The 15,872-nt window shown below is 41.0% G+C and overlaps 1 protein-coding gene across 5 annotated transcripts; it reads left to right on the top strand.

Annotated features, from left to right (window-relative positions):
* The first annotated feature begins 8,684 nt into the window (after positions 1 to 8,684).
* Positions 8,685 to 13,910, top strand: LOC123755359 (uncharacterized). 5 transcript variants are annotated; one of them, XM_045737908.2, is made up of 2 exons: positions 8,685 to 8,825; positions 11,762 to 13,910. In XM_045737908.2, the coding sequence occupies exon 2, from the start codon at positions 11,789 to 11,791 to the stop codon at positions 13,679 to 13,681; it is 1,893 nt and encodes a 630-aa protein (XP_045593864.1). In that variant the 5' UTR covers positions 8,685 to 8,825; positions 11,762 to 11,788; the 3' UTR covers positions 13,682 to 13,910. The 5 variants fall into 5 exon arrangements, with proteins under 5 accessions (XP_045593864.1, XP_045593865.1, XP_045593863.1 ...); XM_045737909.2 differs by having other exon boundaries at positions 8,753 to 8,971; XM_045737907.2 differs by lacking the exon at positions 8,685 to 8,825 and adding an exon at positions 8,859 to 9,012.
* Positions 13,911 to 15,872: the final 1,962 nt, after the last annotated feature.

Below are 15,872 nucleotides of genomic sequence, written 5' to 3'. Positions count from 1 at the left end.
TGATTTGCAAAATAATATTTTGTTGAGAACTTTTTTAGAATTCATGTGTATGATGTGTATTTTTAAAAGGAGGTCTGAGATGTATTAAGACACTATATAGACTGAGAAATGGGGCAGCAACCTGGGTCTTACTTCCCCTCTCACCAGTGTCACTGTCCACTTAAGGGGAGAACCTCAGTCACTCACAGGGGAAATGTCCCACATTAACTTGGTATGGAGTTGCAAGGCTAAGGAAACCGGCAGCTCCCAGATCTCCAATCTATGTGTCTGCGAACACAGATCCAGGCTCTTTGCTGCCAATTTGCCCCACCAAGTTGATATCCAAGGTTGCTAATCTGACTAATATTTTATTCAGGCCAGATCATTTCTATCAATACAGTGGTAATTCTGTCCCAGCCTGGCATTTTCTTAATTGTGCTCAGTGTTCCACCAGACCCAGGCAAACAATATAAAGGGTGAAGAAAGGAGTGAAACGAAACACAATGTAAAAGAATAAACAATTTACTGGAAATAAAAGTACATTTGCTTAAGGCCGAAAATATCTTAACTACGTATGATATATGGCAACACTCCTGCGGTGAAATTCAATAACAATATAGCAACACCTTTCAGTATTTTTAATAACAGAATTCATTAGACTTTTGATTTACTAAGTGTTCCAGCAAAGAGTATCACTATGAATTCACTTATATAATAATGTATTCATTATTATATAATATCCTTTTCATTATGTAATAATCATTTCGTTAATCACACACAATTTATCAAGGTCAATAAAATATGGTGCAACTCAAATTCATACTTATTCTGATACTGTCTTGAATATTGGCTCTCTCTCACCACAATAAATCGCTCCGCAAACATAGAAATAAATAATTTTCACTTCCTATGAAACGAGGGAAATTTAATCTACATTAGTACTGTATTGAAGAACAGAGGCTGTAGTCCTAGCAGCCTGTTGCAGTTGACAGATGCTTCAGGTGCTCTCTTGTGTGTTTCCTGCAAAGTTTTTCTTCTTATCCTCTTTAAAAACAATGGTAGATCATTTCTTCCAGCTTGTTAACAATCTTCTGACAACTGATCTTGGACGATCTCGCTAGGATCAGGCGAATGACTCCCAGACTTCCATCAATCTACCATGCTGAATACTGGTCCCCTTCTGTGTGGAAGTGTTCAGTAGCTACTTCCCCCAGGGCTGCTATGTTCCTGAGACATCAGGGCCAGGACTTCGCACCTACATTCTTCTCACAGCTCTAACCCGGTAATGTCCCGCAGATCGATTCTCGATCCCCCAGCACTGCCTCTTGAGTCATGCAGGAGTACTGATGTTACGGAGCTTCTTTCGACCTCCTGTCATGTTCCAGCTCTCTAAATCTTCCTCTAGAAGTTGACTATTAGCTCCTCTACATTGCCTCTTGAGTACTGCTTAGAGTAATGTCCCTTTTCGTAGCTTAAACCTCACCTATGTGGGACTGACATGCGACATGACCTGTCTCGTTCCTTCCTAGGTGGCTAGTGATAGCGGGTGGTGTTCCCATCAAGCAGTTCTGTTATTAATGTCATGCCATGGCCACTCTCTGGTCAAACTAGACACACCACCGCATCCAACCAGATTTCTTAAAACCAGGAATATTGTCGTCTCCTCCCTGCTGAGCTGCCATATTTGGTGCAGTGCTCACTCTCACCTCCCCAACAAATTAAAAAACTTAAATAATTCAAATCTTTGGCATCTCGCCTCCCTCTAAATATTGTCGAACAAAACTAGGGGCTTTCTTGGCTGTTTACATGGGTACGACTTTCTGGTCGGGTGAGGAGCGTATTTAGACGGTCCACCTAACACAAAGGGCAGTAATTGAATTTTCCATATATGTAATGCATACAGTGCTGGTATGATGTAGTTCTGTAGGAATATGATAAGGTTGCCAACCACATGTTTGCTCTGGCATATACAAGGATGTTGTGACATGCTGAAATTCATGCCTATTATAAGCTTTTGTGTCTGGGGAAGGTGACCCTGTTTAAGTGTTAAGACAAAGAAGTTAATCCTTTTTTCTTTTATTTTTTTTTATTGGAGGAACCCATTGCTGGCTCCCCATTACTGGGTCACATCAGTCACACGAGTCTTGTTTGGCCTACTGGGGATGAGGGCCAGAGCCTGGCCTCCCTCGCAGAAGTGCAGAGAGGAGGGGACTATTATCCTCACCCTCATCAGGATAACATCCGGGAAGCCAGTGGAGCTTTAAAGGCAACTGCAAGGTTCATAAAAAATGAAGCATAGAAAGAGCCAAATGGCTCTATGAATTATTCAGAAAAAATTATGTTCATTCTAAACTAGCTCAAATATGTTAGTACCAAGAGCCACCATCAGGAGGCCCAGAGACCCAGCCCACAGCCAGCTCCAATGGTCTGTCCTGTCACTGATGTGGTTGATGCCATTAGTGTGCTCCTCAGGTCTAACTTACAGCAAGTGCCACTGCTTTTGGCTAAATGCCAGCCATCCTTCGGACATTGTCCTGCAGGGGCCATTTGCTTGGTTTTTTATTTCCTTTGTGAACAGGGTATTTGGTTCACATGTGTGTGTTTCCTTCCTGGCAACTTACACTTCGAGTTGCATGTGTTCAGGGTTCCTTCCCTGTGTGCTCTTTTAGCATTGCCACTGTACTTACAGAGTTCTAGTTCTGGTGTGTTTGGGAGTTTGCTCTTTAGAGGCCTGATCATGGGTGGTGTGCCTCACCTTGGGCAGTGTCTTAATTAGTTATGTGGGGTGCACTAGGGTACACACGCACTTGCTTATATGACATGCCACATACACCCTTCATAGCTGGGTTGATGCTGATATGGACTGTGTTTGGTGTCTATTCTTTTGCCGAGCTTCCCTAGTGCCTGGGTGTCCTGCTTGACTAGTTACCTCCAGGGCCTGGCAATTTTCCTGCAGGTCTAGAGCATAGCTCGTTATGGGTCGACTCTTCTTATTTGAAAGATGCTCGTTGGTCGTGCTACTGGTTGTTGCTCATTTTCTCTGCCTCTGCTGCTATGTTTGCTTTACTGCTATTGGGTCAGTGACACCTATGACCCAGGGCCCTGCATTGTTTGTGCATGCATCTCCATTCACTGTCAGTTTGCTTCTCACATGAAACTTGCCAGGTAGCTGCTACTTTATTTGAATGATTTTCTATATTCGGGGTTTGCATCTAGATGCTCTTTGGATATCCAAGAGCTGGGCCTGCGTTGTATCTGGGTTTTAGTGTACTCTGCCCGAGTTCCTCTGCACTTTATTCCCTCCCCCTGAGTGTCTGAGGGTCTCACAGTTGGGGCAGGGTTTGCTTGGCCGTCTCCAGGGGTATTTCGATTCATTTCACAAGCAAAGGCAGTTGAGCTATCTCTTCCTGATAGAGATGCAAATCTTTACACCTAGCTCACTACCTCCAGTCCTTCTCCTTGGGATGACACATTTCTGTCCCAGGCAGTGGGTGTGGAACATGGCTCTGCCTTGGGGCCATCATGGTTGGCTTCAGTGTGCTATTCAGCATTTTCTTGTCTTCTTTGGTTGCTCTGGTCATGGGTGTTTGGACCTTGTTGCCTGCATACCAGCTTTGGCAACCTTGGCTGCATTACTGAACCCATTCCTTAGGGGGAGGGGGGCAGTGGCAGCATTCCACTTGTCTTATGTGTTGTGCTGGCCCAGATTTTCCATTCAGCCATGTCCTTCAGCCTTTTTTGGCTCCTCTTACCAAGGGTGCTGTTGCTCCAGTTGTTTTGATTGCTGCTGCCTGTCATCCTGTCAGTCAGTTGTTGTTTCTTTGGGGGTTCTGCTGTCGCCATTTTTTGGAGGCAATCTGGTAGGGTTGAACCTTGCCTGTTGTTGGTCAGGTATCTTGAGGTTATCTTGAGATGATTTCGGGGCTTTAGTGTCCCCGCGGCCCGGGGACACTAAAGGCCTCCACCCCCAGGAAGCAGCCCATGACGGCTGACTAACACCCAGGTACCTATTTTACTGCTAGGTAACAGGGGCATAGAGTGAAAGAAACTCTGCCCATTGTTTCTCGCCGGCACCCGGGATCGAACCCGGGACCACAGGATCACAAGTCCAGCGTGTTGTCCGCTCGGCCGAGCATGGTAGGTCTTCAGCAGTGTCAGATTTGCAGGCCCTTGAGCTTATTTTGGTGGTTGCCACTTCTGCTTGTCATCTCCATTCTGCATCATGGAAGGTTGTTATTGCTTGCTCCTCTTCCTGTAATTTGTGGGTCTTCAGGTCTCCTCCTTGGCCTTTGGTTCCCCCTCCTCTTTTTGGGTTTGGAGCTGTTGGGTCAGGAGTCCTCTCCTCAGCTGCACACAGTCTATGCAACATAGGTTGGACTGGAGTTTCTTCGAGCTGCCCAAATCTCTTAAGTGGGTGTCTCAGTTATTCAAAAATCACATACAGTACAATAAACTATGACAACAAAGCACTATTATCAGTTTATTTAAAAATGCTCTCACTGTATGCCATTACTCAAAAACTCACTGTTGCACAGCTACAGATGCCACCGAGTCATCAGTTCTAGTCCTGTACTAATTGTCTGTACTGTGTGTGCAGTGAGGCTAGTTGCTTTATACAGAAACAACAAACCAACCAGTGAAAAAAAATAAAGGTACGATAGCACGCTCGGACTTGGTGACTTGCAAATATCTGTTCTGGTACAAATTTGGTCAAATCATCTAAAAACATCCAAGATTTTATTTAAAGCCATGTAGATCATCTAAATCGGAATAGCATTTTCTGACAACCTGACATAACTAAATCATCTAGATCTAGATGTAAAACATCCAAATTGCTAACACTGACCTATAGGATGAACACGACCCAGTCCTGATCTAATTGTGCGTGACTGTGGATCACTGAAGACATTCAAGAGCTGCCCCACACTGCAACATTTTCATCTTTCTTGTAACACCATCCCACAGACTCCCCAAACCCAGCACTGGCATTTGTGATTGCTGACACACACACCCCTCTACTCCAACTCACTCCCTTGTGCACACCTTTTCAAGGGTGAGGGGCTTATGCCTGACCCCCCATCCCCATCTTACACCCCCACTTTTACTTCTGTTCACAACTTCAACCAGTTGCCTGCTAACTTGCACTCTCCCCTTACCCTCCTTACTTCCTCATGCATTCCTCACACACATCTTGTTACCTAGTAGTTTATGTTCACTGCCCCAATACAGCTTCCTACAAATTTGGACCTTTGGTTAAGCTGTATTCCCTTCCTACTACATGCACCTGGAATTTGTTCACATCACTTATGCATGCACAGCACCTCTTAACTGTGCTTACTTACATGAATACCATAACAATGTTCATTTACGCTTCTACTTTGTGTTACATAATTTTATTTATAGTTAAATAAAAAAAATCCTGCATTCTGTGTTTTGCTTGACCTCAGAAATACCCATCAGTGTTTACCACTTATGTTTGCTAAAGATAAGCTGGTTAGGTCATTTAATACAAAAATTATAAACAAAACTATTATTTCCTGAACTGAACTGGTCGTTACTCCATCAAGCATTAAGGTGTTATGGAAAAGATTGATGCTGGAGTTTATTATGATTATTAACTTCAATACCAAACTTACCAACATTGTCAAAAATATTTGACAGCATAGTCCTGTCCATTGGAATGACAGGACCTTGCTTGAAAGAGTAACTATCCATTCAACCACTTGGTTTGTCAGTACACTACAGGGATAGCCTCGCTTCATGTAGAGGGCATTCAATCCTCAAGTATCCATGTGGTTGTGCACTGTTCCATCCCTCCGCCTTATAGATAAGAACATAAGAATCAAAGAAACTGCAGGATGTCTATTGGCCCATATGTGGCTGCCCCTATTTATATCCACCCAAACTCACTCATATATACATATGAATGTCTAACCTACACTTGAAACAATCAAGGGATCCTATGTCCATTATGTTGACTGCTAATTTGTTCCACAAATCCATAACCCTATTACCACACCAATATTTACCCATGTCTTACATAAAGACCTGGGTAAATCCAAACTTAATCTTGTCCTCCTATCCATTCCAAATTCTATAGTCGCTTCTGGCTGTGCTTTATCCTGAAAATATCCTCCCTTTCATTTAGTTCAGAAAATAGTTTTATGTTTATAATTATTTTTGAATTAATTGATATTGGTTTATAATCGTTAAAGTCAATGTGAGCTGCACTTTGTTCTGTAGTTACTCTGACATTTATCAGAATACTGGTATTAGAGAATGCTCAGCGTTCTGGTAATTTCTTGTAATGTTATGGACTGCTAAAATACCTCGCAAAGCTCTTATAGGTTTAGTATTATCACTTAGTAGATTTCACAGGGGTTGTCTAAATTAGTTCCAAGTGAGTAGATTATACAAATAACACCTAAAGAACCTGCTGGGAAATGATATATATACAAAAATTGGGATAGTTGCCTGTGAGATGGATATGCAGTAGATGAAGTTGGTTTGTGATGTTTGGATCTAATATGCAACTAATTGTTCCGTTGAAGATTTACCTGATTTTTACCAGAGGGCCACTAACATAAGTGCCCTCGACAAGGACAGGAAGCCGGCTGCTTGTCAAAGGGGCCACCCCATTAGCCTTGATCTTTTCTAGGTGGATTTGAAAATCTAACAGTTTTGGCATTTGCAGCTTTGGCGAGTAGGCAGTTCTATGGGTTTATAACCCTGTGGGTGAAAAAGCATCTCCTGTTCAATTGTGGCACTAGCTCTCCACATGTCAGTTGCTTAATTTAAAAACTGTACTTGTGGTCGGTCTCGAGCCCATTGTTGATGTGACGATGTGCATTGAATTTTGTAACTATTATAGTTCATCAAGATTGTAACTTGCTTAGCAAAATAAATTGTGGGGTTTTGTCCCCGAGACTATTATGTGCCTGTAACCCTTTCCACTGGTGCAGGCTATTAAACACATGGCCCTGTATGACTAACCATCCTGCGAGATGGGGACTTGTATTACCACTGCTACCTTATTCAATCTTGTGTTGTTGATATCCTCAAAATGCATCCGGAGTCTGCCAGTGCAGACCGCCTATCACATGTCTCTGTATGACTAACCATCCTGTGTGATGGGGATTTTATAGCATCACCTAGTTAGTTTTTTTTTGACACACTGTACTCCACTTCATATAGTCTAGGGTAGCTGCACTAATGCAGATGTACCTCATAACTTAATAAAAAAAAAAAAAAAAATCCACTGCCGCCCACAAGATGGATATGGGGTGCATAATAAATGAACTAACACCTGTTCCCAGTCTTACATTGAGGTTTGTTTGCTCAACCTTGCTCCTTGTTTGTATTACATCTGACCTTTTGAAGAAATTGTTAGGATCAACATCCTCCAATTTGTTTAATATTTTAAAGGTTTCAATGAGAACCTCCCTGTCATGCCTTGTTTGCTATGTTGTTAGTCCTGGGGCCCTCAACCGTTTCTGATACGAGAGATGACTTTTTTTTGAGATATATACAAGAGTTGTTACATTCTTGTAACACTTGGCTCCTGGCTTGGCTCTAGAATTACTTTTGTTGCCCAGTGTTGCACTTTCTCCAGAGTAGCTATGACCTTCTGAAAGTGAGGTCTCTATTCTTGGATACAGTAATCCAAATAATACATTACAGCAGATTGGTGAAGAAAAGGACCTGGGAATCAAAATCCACCACTGACTAAAAGTTGCACAACCGGTAGGATCAGCAGTCAGAAAAGCTAATCAACCCCTGGGAATAATCAAACGTACTTTTGAATTAAAGGAAAAGAAGGCAATGATTCAACTGTATAAATCTCTGGTGCACCCCCCCCCCATTTGGATTACTGTATTCAAATATGGAGACCTCACTGAAAACTGATTTAGGAATTTCCTAAACTGAAAATCAGATGTTTTTTTTAACCCCCTGGGTTATAAGCCCATGGAACCGCCTACTCGCCTAAGCGGTAAATGCCAAAACTGTGTTAAGTTTTAAATTCTACATGGAAAAGATCATCAAGGCAAATGATGGGGGAGGGGGGAGTACTTCGACAAGCCGCCGGCTTCCTGTCCTCATTGAACCACTAGGGTTAGTGGCCCACAGGTTGTTGTGTTGTTTTTAGATTCCGCTACTTGAAACAAAAAGTTCCAAGTAGCACGGGATATAGCCAGTAGTGAACCACAGGTAAATCAGGTATACTGTGTTTTGGTATACAAGGTATACAAGGTTTTGCCCGAAACGCATTGCGTAATAGTGGCTTTAGGCATTGTATGTACTAGCTCTATCTATATATCAATCCATTAATGTAACATCACTTGTATGTATATACCTTACCTGAATAAACATCTGAATCTGAATCTGAATACTGTAAGGTGAGTATGATGCTTGACATCACTATGGTGAACAGGTTTATTAGGTGAGAGGAAATGCTCCCATACCATTTCTGTCACGTCCGGGATAAACCAACAAGGAATTATTGATTGTGAATTTATTTATTTATATACAAGAAGATACATTGGGTTCATGAATCGGATTATATTTATGCAACCCGTGAATTATGAAGTACTGTACCCATAAATTATGCAACTGTTGTGGTTGTTTTAATAAAAAAATACAAATGTTTACTAAATATTCACTGTAATCAGATCCTCTGTATTTGTTACAAATATGAATTATTATATTATTCTCTAGGAGGACCTCGATTAACCAACTAAGGCTTCCTGTCTCCGATAAGGGGAACCCATAGTCACCTTCAGCCTAGTCAGTATACAACATCTAAATCATCTGAAGCAACTGAGCGTTAGATAGTCAACTTCAGAGTTGTAAGCCACAGACATTTTCAGTCACTTATCATTCTCTCCTTGTATGTATTAGCTTAATTTGTTATCGCTTTCATAGGAAAATGAAGAAGGTGACCCTGACTTGGAGACATCTTAGCCGGTACGCGAGTGTGGAGTTTGTTTACGTGGTGAGTGCGTCTCAGCTGTTGGACATCTCTGGAGATTTTCGGTTGGTGGCACTAATAGCGGTAAATTACTTTTAGCAGACACTGACTCTTCTCATTTCTACCATTGATAAACCCTTCTATGCAACAGCAATTGAGTGCCGTTTATTGCCGCCAGGGCATTTTTGGTTTGGTCCAGTGTAAGGGGACTCATTTTACTGGTTCAGTTGTAAAATGTTTTAAGCTTTCTGTGGGATGGACATGGCAAGTGAGATTAGTGATATAATCCATACAGCACATAAGCACGTGATAATGATTTTTCTCAAAATATCGGGTTGCACGGTAGCAAGTTGGCAACACCATATAAGAGACAGTGAAGGCTTGTGGGGCTGTTAAGCGAGTCCACCCCAACTTCCTCATTATTTGGGGTCAATACAAATTCAACTCTCACTCCTAGCAATGAATGTATTTATATAGAGCTAAGTTATTAAGTTAGTCATAGAACTATTAGAATAAATTGTTCATAATATTGAAACAAAACAAAGCTATGTGAATTACTAAATGAAACATAACCAAATGTGCTGGATCGAAATGTGTTGAGGGTGAGAGATTTGTCCATGTATGCTGCCTTTTCAGGATAAAACATATTTAAACTGTCCTTTTTATTTTATTTTAATTTTTATTTGAGATTGAATTATAAACTGATGCATGACTATGTAATTTCAGTTCCAAACCATTTTATTGGACACATTTTAGAGAAACTTGTAACGTACGATTAGGTTATGTTGTCGGGTAGATTAGAGAGACAATGTTTAGTGAGTTTCATATTTATTTAGTAGTCTTGATTACAGTAGTCGGTTGTTGGCATTGTTGTAGATGTTCAGACCGAGCTTGGAGCAGAGCAGAGAGCTGAGTGCGGCTGGAGTCGCTGAGCTCTATTCAGGAGAGCGTGGCGGCTCGATGGGGAATCGTGAGTGCCTAAACTCGATGGGGAGTGAGAGCGTTGTAGCTCGATGCGGTCGTAATCTGCTGTCTGCTCTGTGTCGAAGCTGTAGTGTCTTGGGGTTGATTAGAACTGTACACGCCAAGTCTGTAATTTTGAAGCGCTTTATGACAGAGTGCTGGGGAGGTGGGACACCATGAGCGTAGCTCTCATCCTATAACTACACTTAGGTAATTACACTTGGGTAATTACACATGGTATGTGTGTGAGTGAGCACCAGGGGTAAACCGTGATGGAGGAAGAGGGGTGGGGGGGGGGAGAAGGGGTGTTTTTGCACACCTACCTTGCAAGGTTTCAGTTGAAGTTAAGGTTATTGGAAGACTCTCCAGGCATCAGGGAAAGATGTTGAGGATGTTTTGTGCTGATTCATTGATCGTGATTGCGTTCAGGGTGTCACAGGCCCCCCCTTCCCCCACCTCCTGGTTACCCCTTCCCCATCCCTCTCCCCCCCCCCCCTCCTGGTCACCCCCTCCCCCCTCCTTTCACATTATCCATTTCTGAAAATGAATAACGTGACCTAACCCACCTCTGAAAGTGACCCTCTGAGGACTTCAGTTCTGAATATGCAGTCCGTCCTCCTAAGGTTTTCCAACATCAAGAAAAAGGTCAATTTAAAGTGCCCCCTTGTCCTAACCTACCAGAAGCCCTAAAACACCAAACGAGACTGTGCGTTGCTTTTGCAAGTCAGTTTCGTTTTCTAGTGTGACGATTTTTGGCCTTATGTAACGCATACGAACGAAGCGGACAGGTTGCAGGAGGACAGGTTGCTTCAGCAACACAGCCCGGCCTCATCATCTCTCGAGCAGTGCTTGTTCGTGACCTCTGCTCAAATCCCACCTCTCTAAGCAGCTCGTCTTCATACAGCCTGTCCTCCAAACAGAAGACCCAAAGTCCATTCCATGCCATTCCATTCCATGTGGGCCTACGGGCCACTCCAAGCAACAGCCTAGTGGACCAAGCTCTCACAAGTCAAGCCTGACCTCAGGCCGGGCTTGGGGAGTAGAAGAACTCCCAGAACAACATCAAGCAGGTACATATGGACTCCAGGCTGGAGCTGAATACTCCAGGATTGGTCTGACATACAGTATGTGGTATACAAGGTTCTGAATGATTCCTTACACAAGTTTCTAAAAGCAATTCTTATGTTGGCCTATGTTGGTTCTTTTGTTGGTACTCTGTATATATATTGCAGTAAATAAATATTATTTATATGAAAAAAAACACCTATTATTGCATTGCTTTCTTACTTTGAAGGTACATAGCATATTATAATAATATTAATTTTTTTTCATCTATAGCGGGCCTGCCATTTTAGTGCTCTGGTTCAGCAGCAACACTACACCATAGTCCATTGTAAATCCAGCACTGGAAAAAACTTTATGGGGCCCCTATTTACTTGAGGCCCTAAGCATAGTGCTTATTATGCTTACTGGTTAATCCAAGGCTGTTCATAGCTGCTGGAAGCTCTGGCAGGGTGGGACATAGCCGCTGGAGCTCTGGCAGGGTGGCACGGGAGAGAGATGTGTTTTTCAACCAATGTTAGGTGGGCACTGGTCCATTCCCAAATTTTTCCAATCAAGGCTACTCGGGGGACAGAGACCTCTGGTAGTTGTGCTCTACCAAACATTTGCAGACTTTATGTAAAGTGTCTCAGTGCCTCCGCATTCATTGGCATGGTCTGCACACGCTCTGAAAGTGCTCACGAGCATTATTTACAGCAGAAGGGTTCAAAAGACTGCTCATCCATTTGATGTACAATTATGAATTATTAGATTATATTTGAATTATCTAACTATTTTTCTCTTATTTAGGTTTTGGGCTAACACAAAGGATCACTGATGCCGCTTCTGAAGCCTGTTGATCGGCTGGAGAAGTTATGTAGCTGGAAAATAGCAAATCACATGTTTAGTGTTTTTTCATCATGGTATAAGGGTGAAAAAGGTGGCAAATGTACCATTGGTTTGGAAAATACTAGACTTGACAATAGAAATGTTGTTGGCAATCAGATTAATGATGGAATACTAGATGAAACATTCAATATTTTGGACTATGGTGGTAGTATGCAAGTGGACTGGCATTATATCGAACCCTTGACCTACAGTGATGTATATGAGAGCAACAAAGAAATTGATTATTCCAGAGCTGGTTATTTTACTCCCGTTCCAGAGCAGTACAGAACAGTTAATGCTGTTACCCAGTGGTTAGCCAGAGAAGTCAGAAACTTTTTAACATGCAATTTAGCTCCTAGATTTCATGAAGAAATCTTAGTAACTGTGATAAATGTGATTGCATCTAGAATAGAAATTCCAAGACCAAAAGAAAAGATAAGAGTTTATGAGGAAGACTTGGACTTTCTAAATACTTTAGGCTTTCTCCTAAGTTCATGCTTAAGATGTCTGCTGACAAAGGGCGTCGCAGCCTTGGATCTCTCTCATGTATCACACTTGTTGAAAAGATGGAAGTTGCTTTGTTGGGAAGGCCAAACCATTAAAAGGAGTGGTGAAGTCTGTGAAAGCCCATATTTTGATATATTTAGTTATGCTTTTGATGCTGATATTTCAGGGCTAAGAACACTGAGGTTCATTAAGTTGCCCCATTTTGTTCATAATAGTTTTGTAAGGAAAATTGCATACTTGTGTCCCAATCTAAAAATACTGATTTTGCGATGTTCTGCAGACTGTGCCAATCCAAAGTATAATGTTCCAGTTGTTACTAATGTTGAAGTTCTTTATGGGGACGTTTTATTCTCTCGTAATGGACAAATAAGACTTACACCTGGGTGCAGGGATTTGGTGACTCTTGCATTACCTGAGGGTGTTGAGACTTTAGACATTACTAGCGATGCTATTGAGATATTGGCATGTATGCCAAACCTCGAATATCTTGTTGGAGCACCCATGATTTATGTAACTGAAGAATTTGAAGATGTTGTAAAACTGCCTATTCCACAAAAACTAACCAATTTTCATCATGGTGCTTATCCAAAATCTAACTGGCCTTCATTTGTTTATGAGGAATCTATGCAGGAGCCAGATCCAGAATACTTGTCAAAAGTTTTTACACAGGTTAAAGAAGTTGGTATTTATGCACCAACTGAAGTAACCGAGAAAGTTTTAAAAAGTTTTTCAAAAGCTCAAGACATTACCATTTTCACAGATGATTTTGATGTTCATGGTAAATACTTGAAAAACTTAACAACACTAGATATCAATGTAGGATATCAAGAGGAATGGCCTATCCTTATCTCCCTCTGTCAGACTTCTCCAAAATTAGAACAGTTAACACTTAGATCTTTTTCACTACAGATGAGTGGCTCTCTTGATCAAAAACCCAAGTTTCCCTTGCTGCACACACTTAAGTTTCATGGCCAGAATGTACTTCACGATGATGCTCTCTTAACCTTTATTCGTGGTTGTCCACTCCTCACAACATTTGTCCTTTCAATGATCACAGATGAGGATGGCGAAGGTCAGTTAGATGATGATATTTTGCTCCGAGCTGCACCATTGTTATCTAACATTCATAAATTTATTTATAAAGTTCAAAGTGCTCTGAGAACTATGGATGGAGTACCCTCAAGTCTTACAATGAAGTCTTGTGATGCCTTAATTAGTGCATGTCCACAACTTGCTTACATAGGACAGTTGGAAACGTGGAAGGTGACCAGGTCTGAAATAGTTGCGTTACAAGAGAAGATCAGAAAGAAAAACTGGGATCTAGAGATTATATGACATGTGTAAAATATGGCTGTTTCTAGTGTTGGTAATTTTTCTCATCAAAATTGTCTATACTGTATAGAAACATACAAATTCTGTTTCAGAAGTGTATAGGAATGTACTGTACTACAAATAAAATTATTGTTTGTAATTATTGTAAATGCTGTATGCTTTTGAGTTTTGGTCTGGCTGTGTCATTTGTGCAGTTGTGTAAAATAGTTATACAATAAAGGTAAAATTTTCATACACTTATGTCCAATTTTTCCACCTGTCTTAATTGGGCAACATGAATGGGGTCTAATAACCTGTACCTGTGACAAAAGAGAGAGCTTTTGTTAGTATAGAACAATTCTATACTAACCAGACAGATGAACATTCAATATTATTCTGTACATATTTCAGTTATAGAAATATTTAATAACAAACATAATATAGAATAAAAAACCACACTTCTGTATATATGTAAGGAATTGAAATATGCAAAATCTGCATTATCAAGGTCTGAGGATATGATTTGAATAGGACTTACATTTCCTGTTAGGGTAATGAACATTATTAAACTTCAACATTAAAAATAACGAATTCCTTCAATGACAGCTTCAACTTGTAACTGATGCCATGTTGTCCTGGGCCAGCAATCGTGGTTTCAAGTTCTCTACAACTAAGAACTGTGCTTACTCGACAGCAGATTGTTCTTTATCTACCGTTGTTGCTCTGTGGTAGTCCCCTTTGGTATAAAGATTCTGCTAAACTTTTGGGGCGGCTCGCATTTGTTTTGTTCACCTGATATATCTTGCCTCCAAGTAGAATGCTATAAGGCCTTTACCATACGTAGTCTTATCCCATAATTCCTGGTGGGGTTGAGGGGGTGATAGATACACACACCTCTCTTGTGCTACAGTATCTAAACAAAATTATGGCTGTCCTGCCTATCCCTCTGCTTTCCCTGTGACTTTTCATCATCTTAATGCTCTGCATCATACTGAGTTACACCTCGGCTCTGCTACTTTTCATCTATTCTATACCCTGAGCTTGTATACTGAAACCTGTTGTCTTTACAGGAGCATTGTGACCATTTGTCCCTGCAACATCCTCACTCTTGCTTATACAGTGCTTTGACTGTTACCCCCTCATGTGGGCACCACCTTACCTAACTTTTTTCTATGCAGATACAGTCTCACTTCCAAGATTTCCTCTCGGTTCATTTTAGCAATATTTCTCCTCGTGTCATTCCATCCCTGCCTGCATGGCGGGTTCCACTTGCAAAGTTTTGCAAGACCCTGACCCACATGGTATAGGTTTCCACTCCTTGTAGTTATGAAATGCCTTTTCCTGGAACACTTATCTTTCCACTCGTGCTCTATTGCCCTCTTCATGGATGGGTCAAAGTCTGCAGATGGTGTTGGCTACTCTTTTTTTTCTTTTTCTTTCCTATATGTGCCCCCTATCTCTGGAGACTAGCATCTTCATGGCAGAACTTTATGTAATTTTATGTGCACCTTCTTCCTACCACCGTAGACGACAGTGGGAAACGGCTTTGGCAAGGTTATGTATTGGCCATACATGCTTAATTCGTGGACATTTAATGGAATGCTCCCCTGATCCTTATTGTCTCACTTAGTCATGCACCTCCTTGTGGAATGTACTGATTTTCAGGATGCTCATACGTCTTCCTTTCCTAATATTTATTTATTATTTGTTTTTTATATGTACATGAAGGTACATTGCATTTATGAGAGTACATAACATTGATGTTTATACATTCATGTAAAGCCACTAGTATGCAAAGCGTTTTGGGCAGGTCCTTAATCTAACATGTAATTTTAAGTAGGTAACTTCTAGCTAAATTTTAAAAAATGCTAAAAGGTACATTGTAAGAAAATTTGACAAAGATTAGTAGGTACTGTACATTAAAGTATAATTTGAGGGTTATAAACAAGTACATGGTAGCATAATTTGAGGATTATTTCAAGGTATAATGCAATAAAATGTGCATTCAGTATAACAACCATTATATAAAATGAAAGCAATGATTAAAATGGTAAGGTTGTATGGCTTAGGTACATTCATTGGGGAATTGGGTAGCACTAGATACAGTGTGAGTTTAAAGCATTAGGTAGGAAACTCTGAAGATGAAATTATGTACTTTTTGGTTGTTTTTGAATAAGACAAAAGTTGGAGAGCTTTTCAATTCGTTAGAGAGCGA

Source organism: Procambarus clarkii, chromosome 20 (genome assembly GCF_040958095.1).
Source record: "Procambarus clarkii isolate CNS0578487 chromosome 20, FALCON_Pclarkii_2.0, whole genome shotgun sequence".
In the NCBI taxonomy this organism is placed as follows: Eukaryota; Metazoa; Arthropoda; class Malacostraca; order Decapoda; family Cambaridae; genus Procambarus; species Procambarus clarkii.
This window is presented reverse-complemented; position numbering and strand designations above follow the sequence as displayed.

Coding starts and splice junctions, on each gene's coding strand:
- LOC123755359 (XM_045737908.2), top strand. CDS start 11,789: ATGCCGCTTCTGAAGCCTGTTGATCGGCTGGAGAAGTTATGTAGCTGG.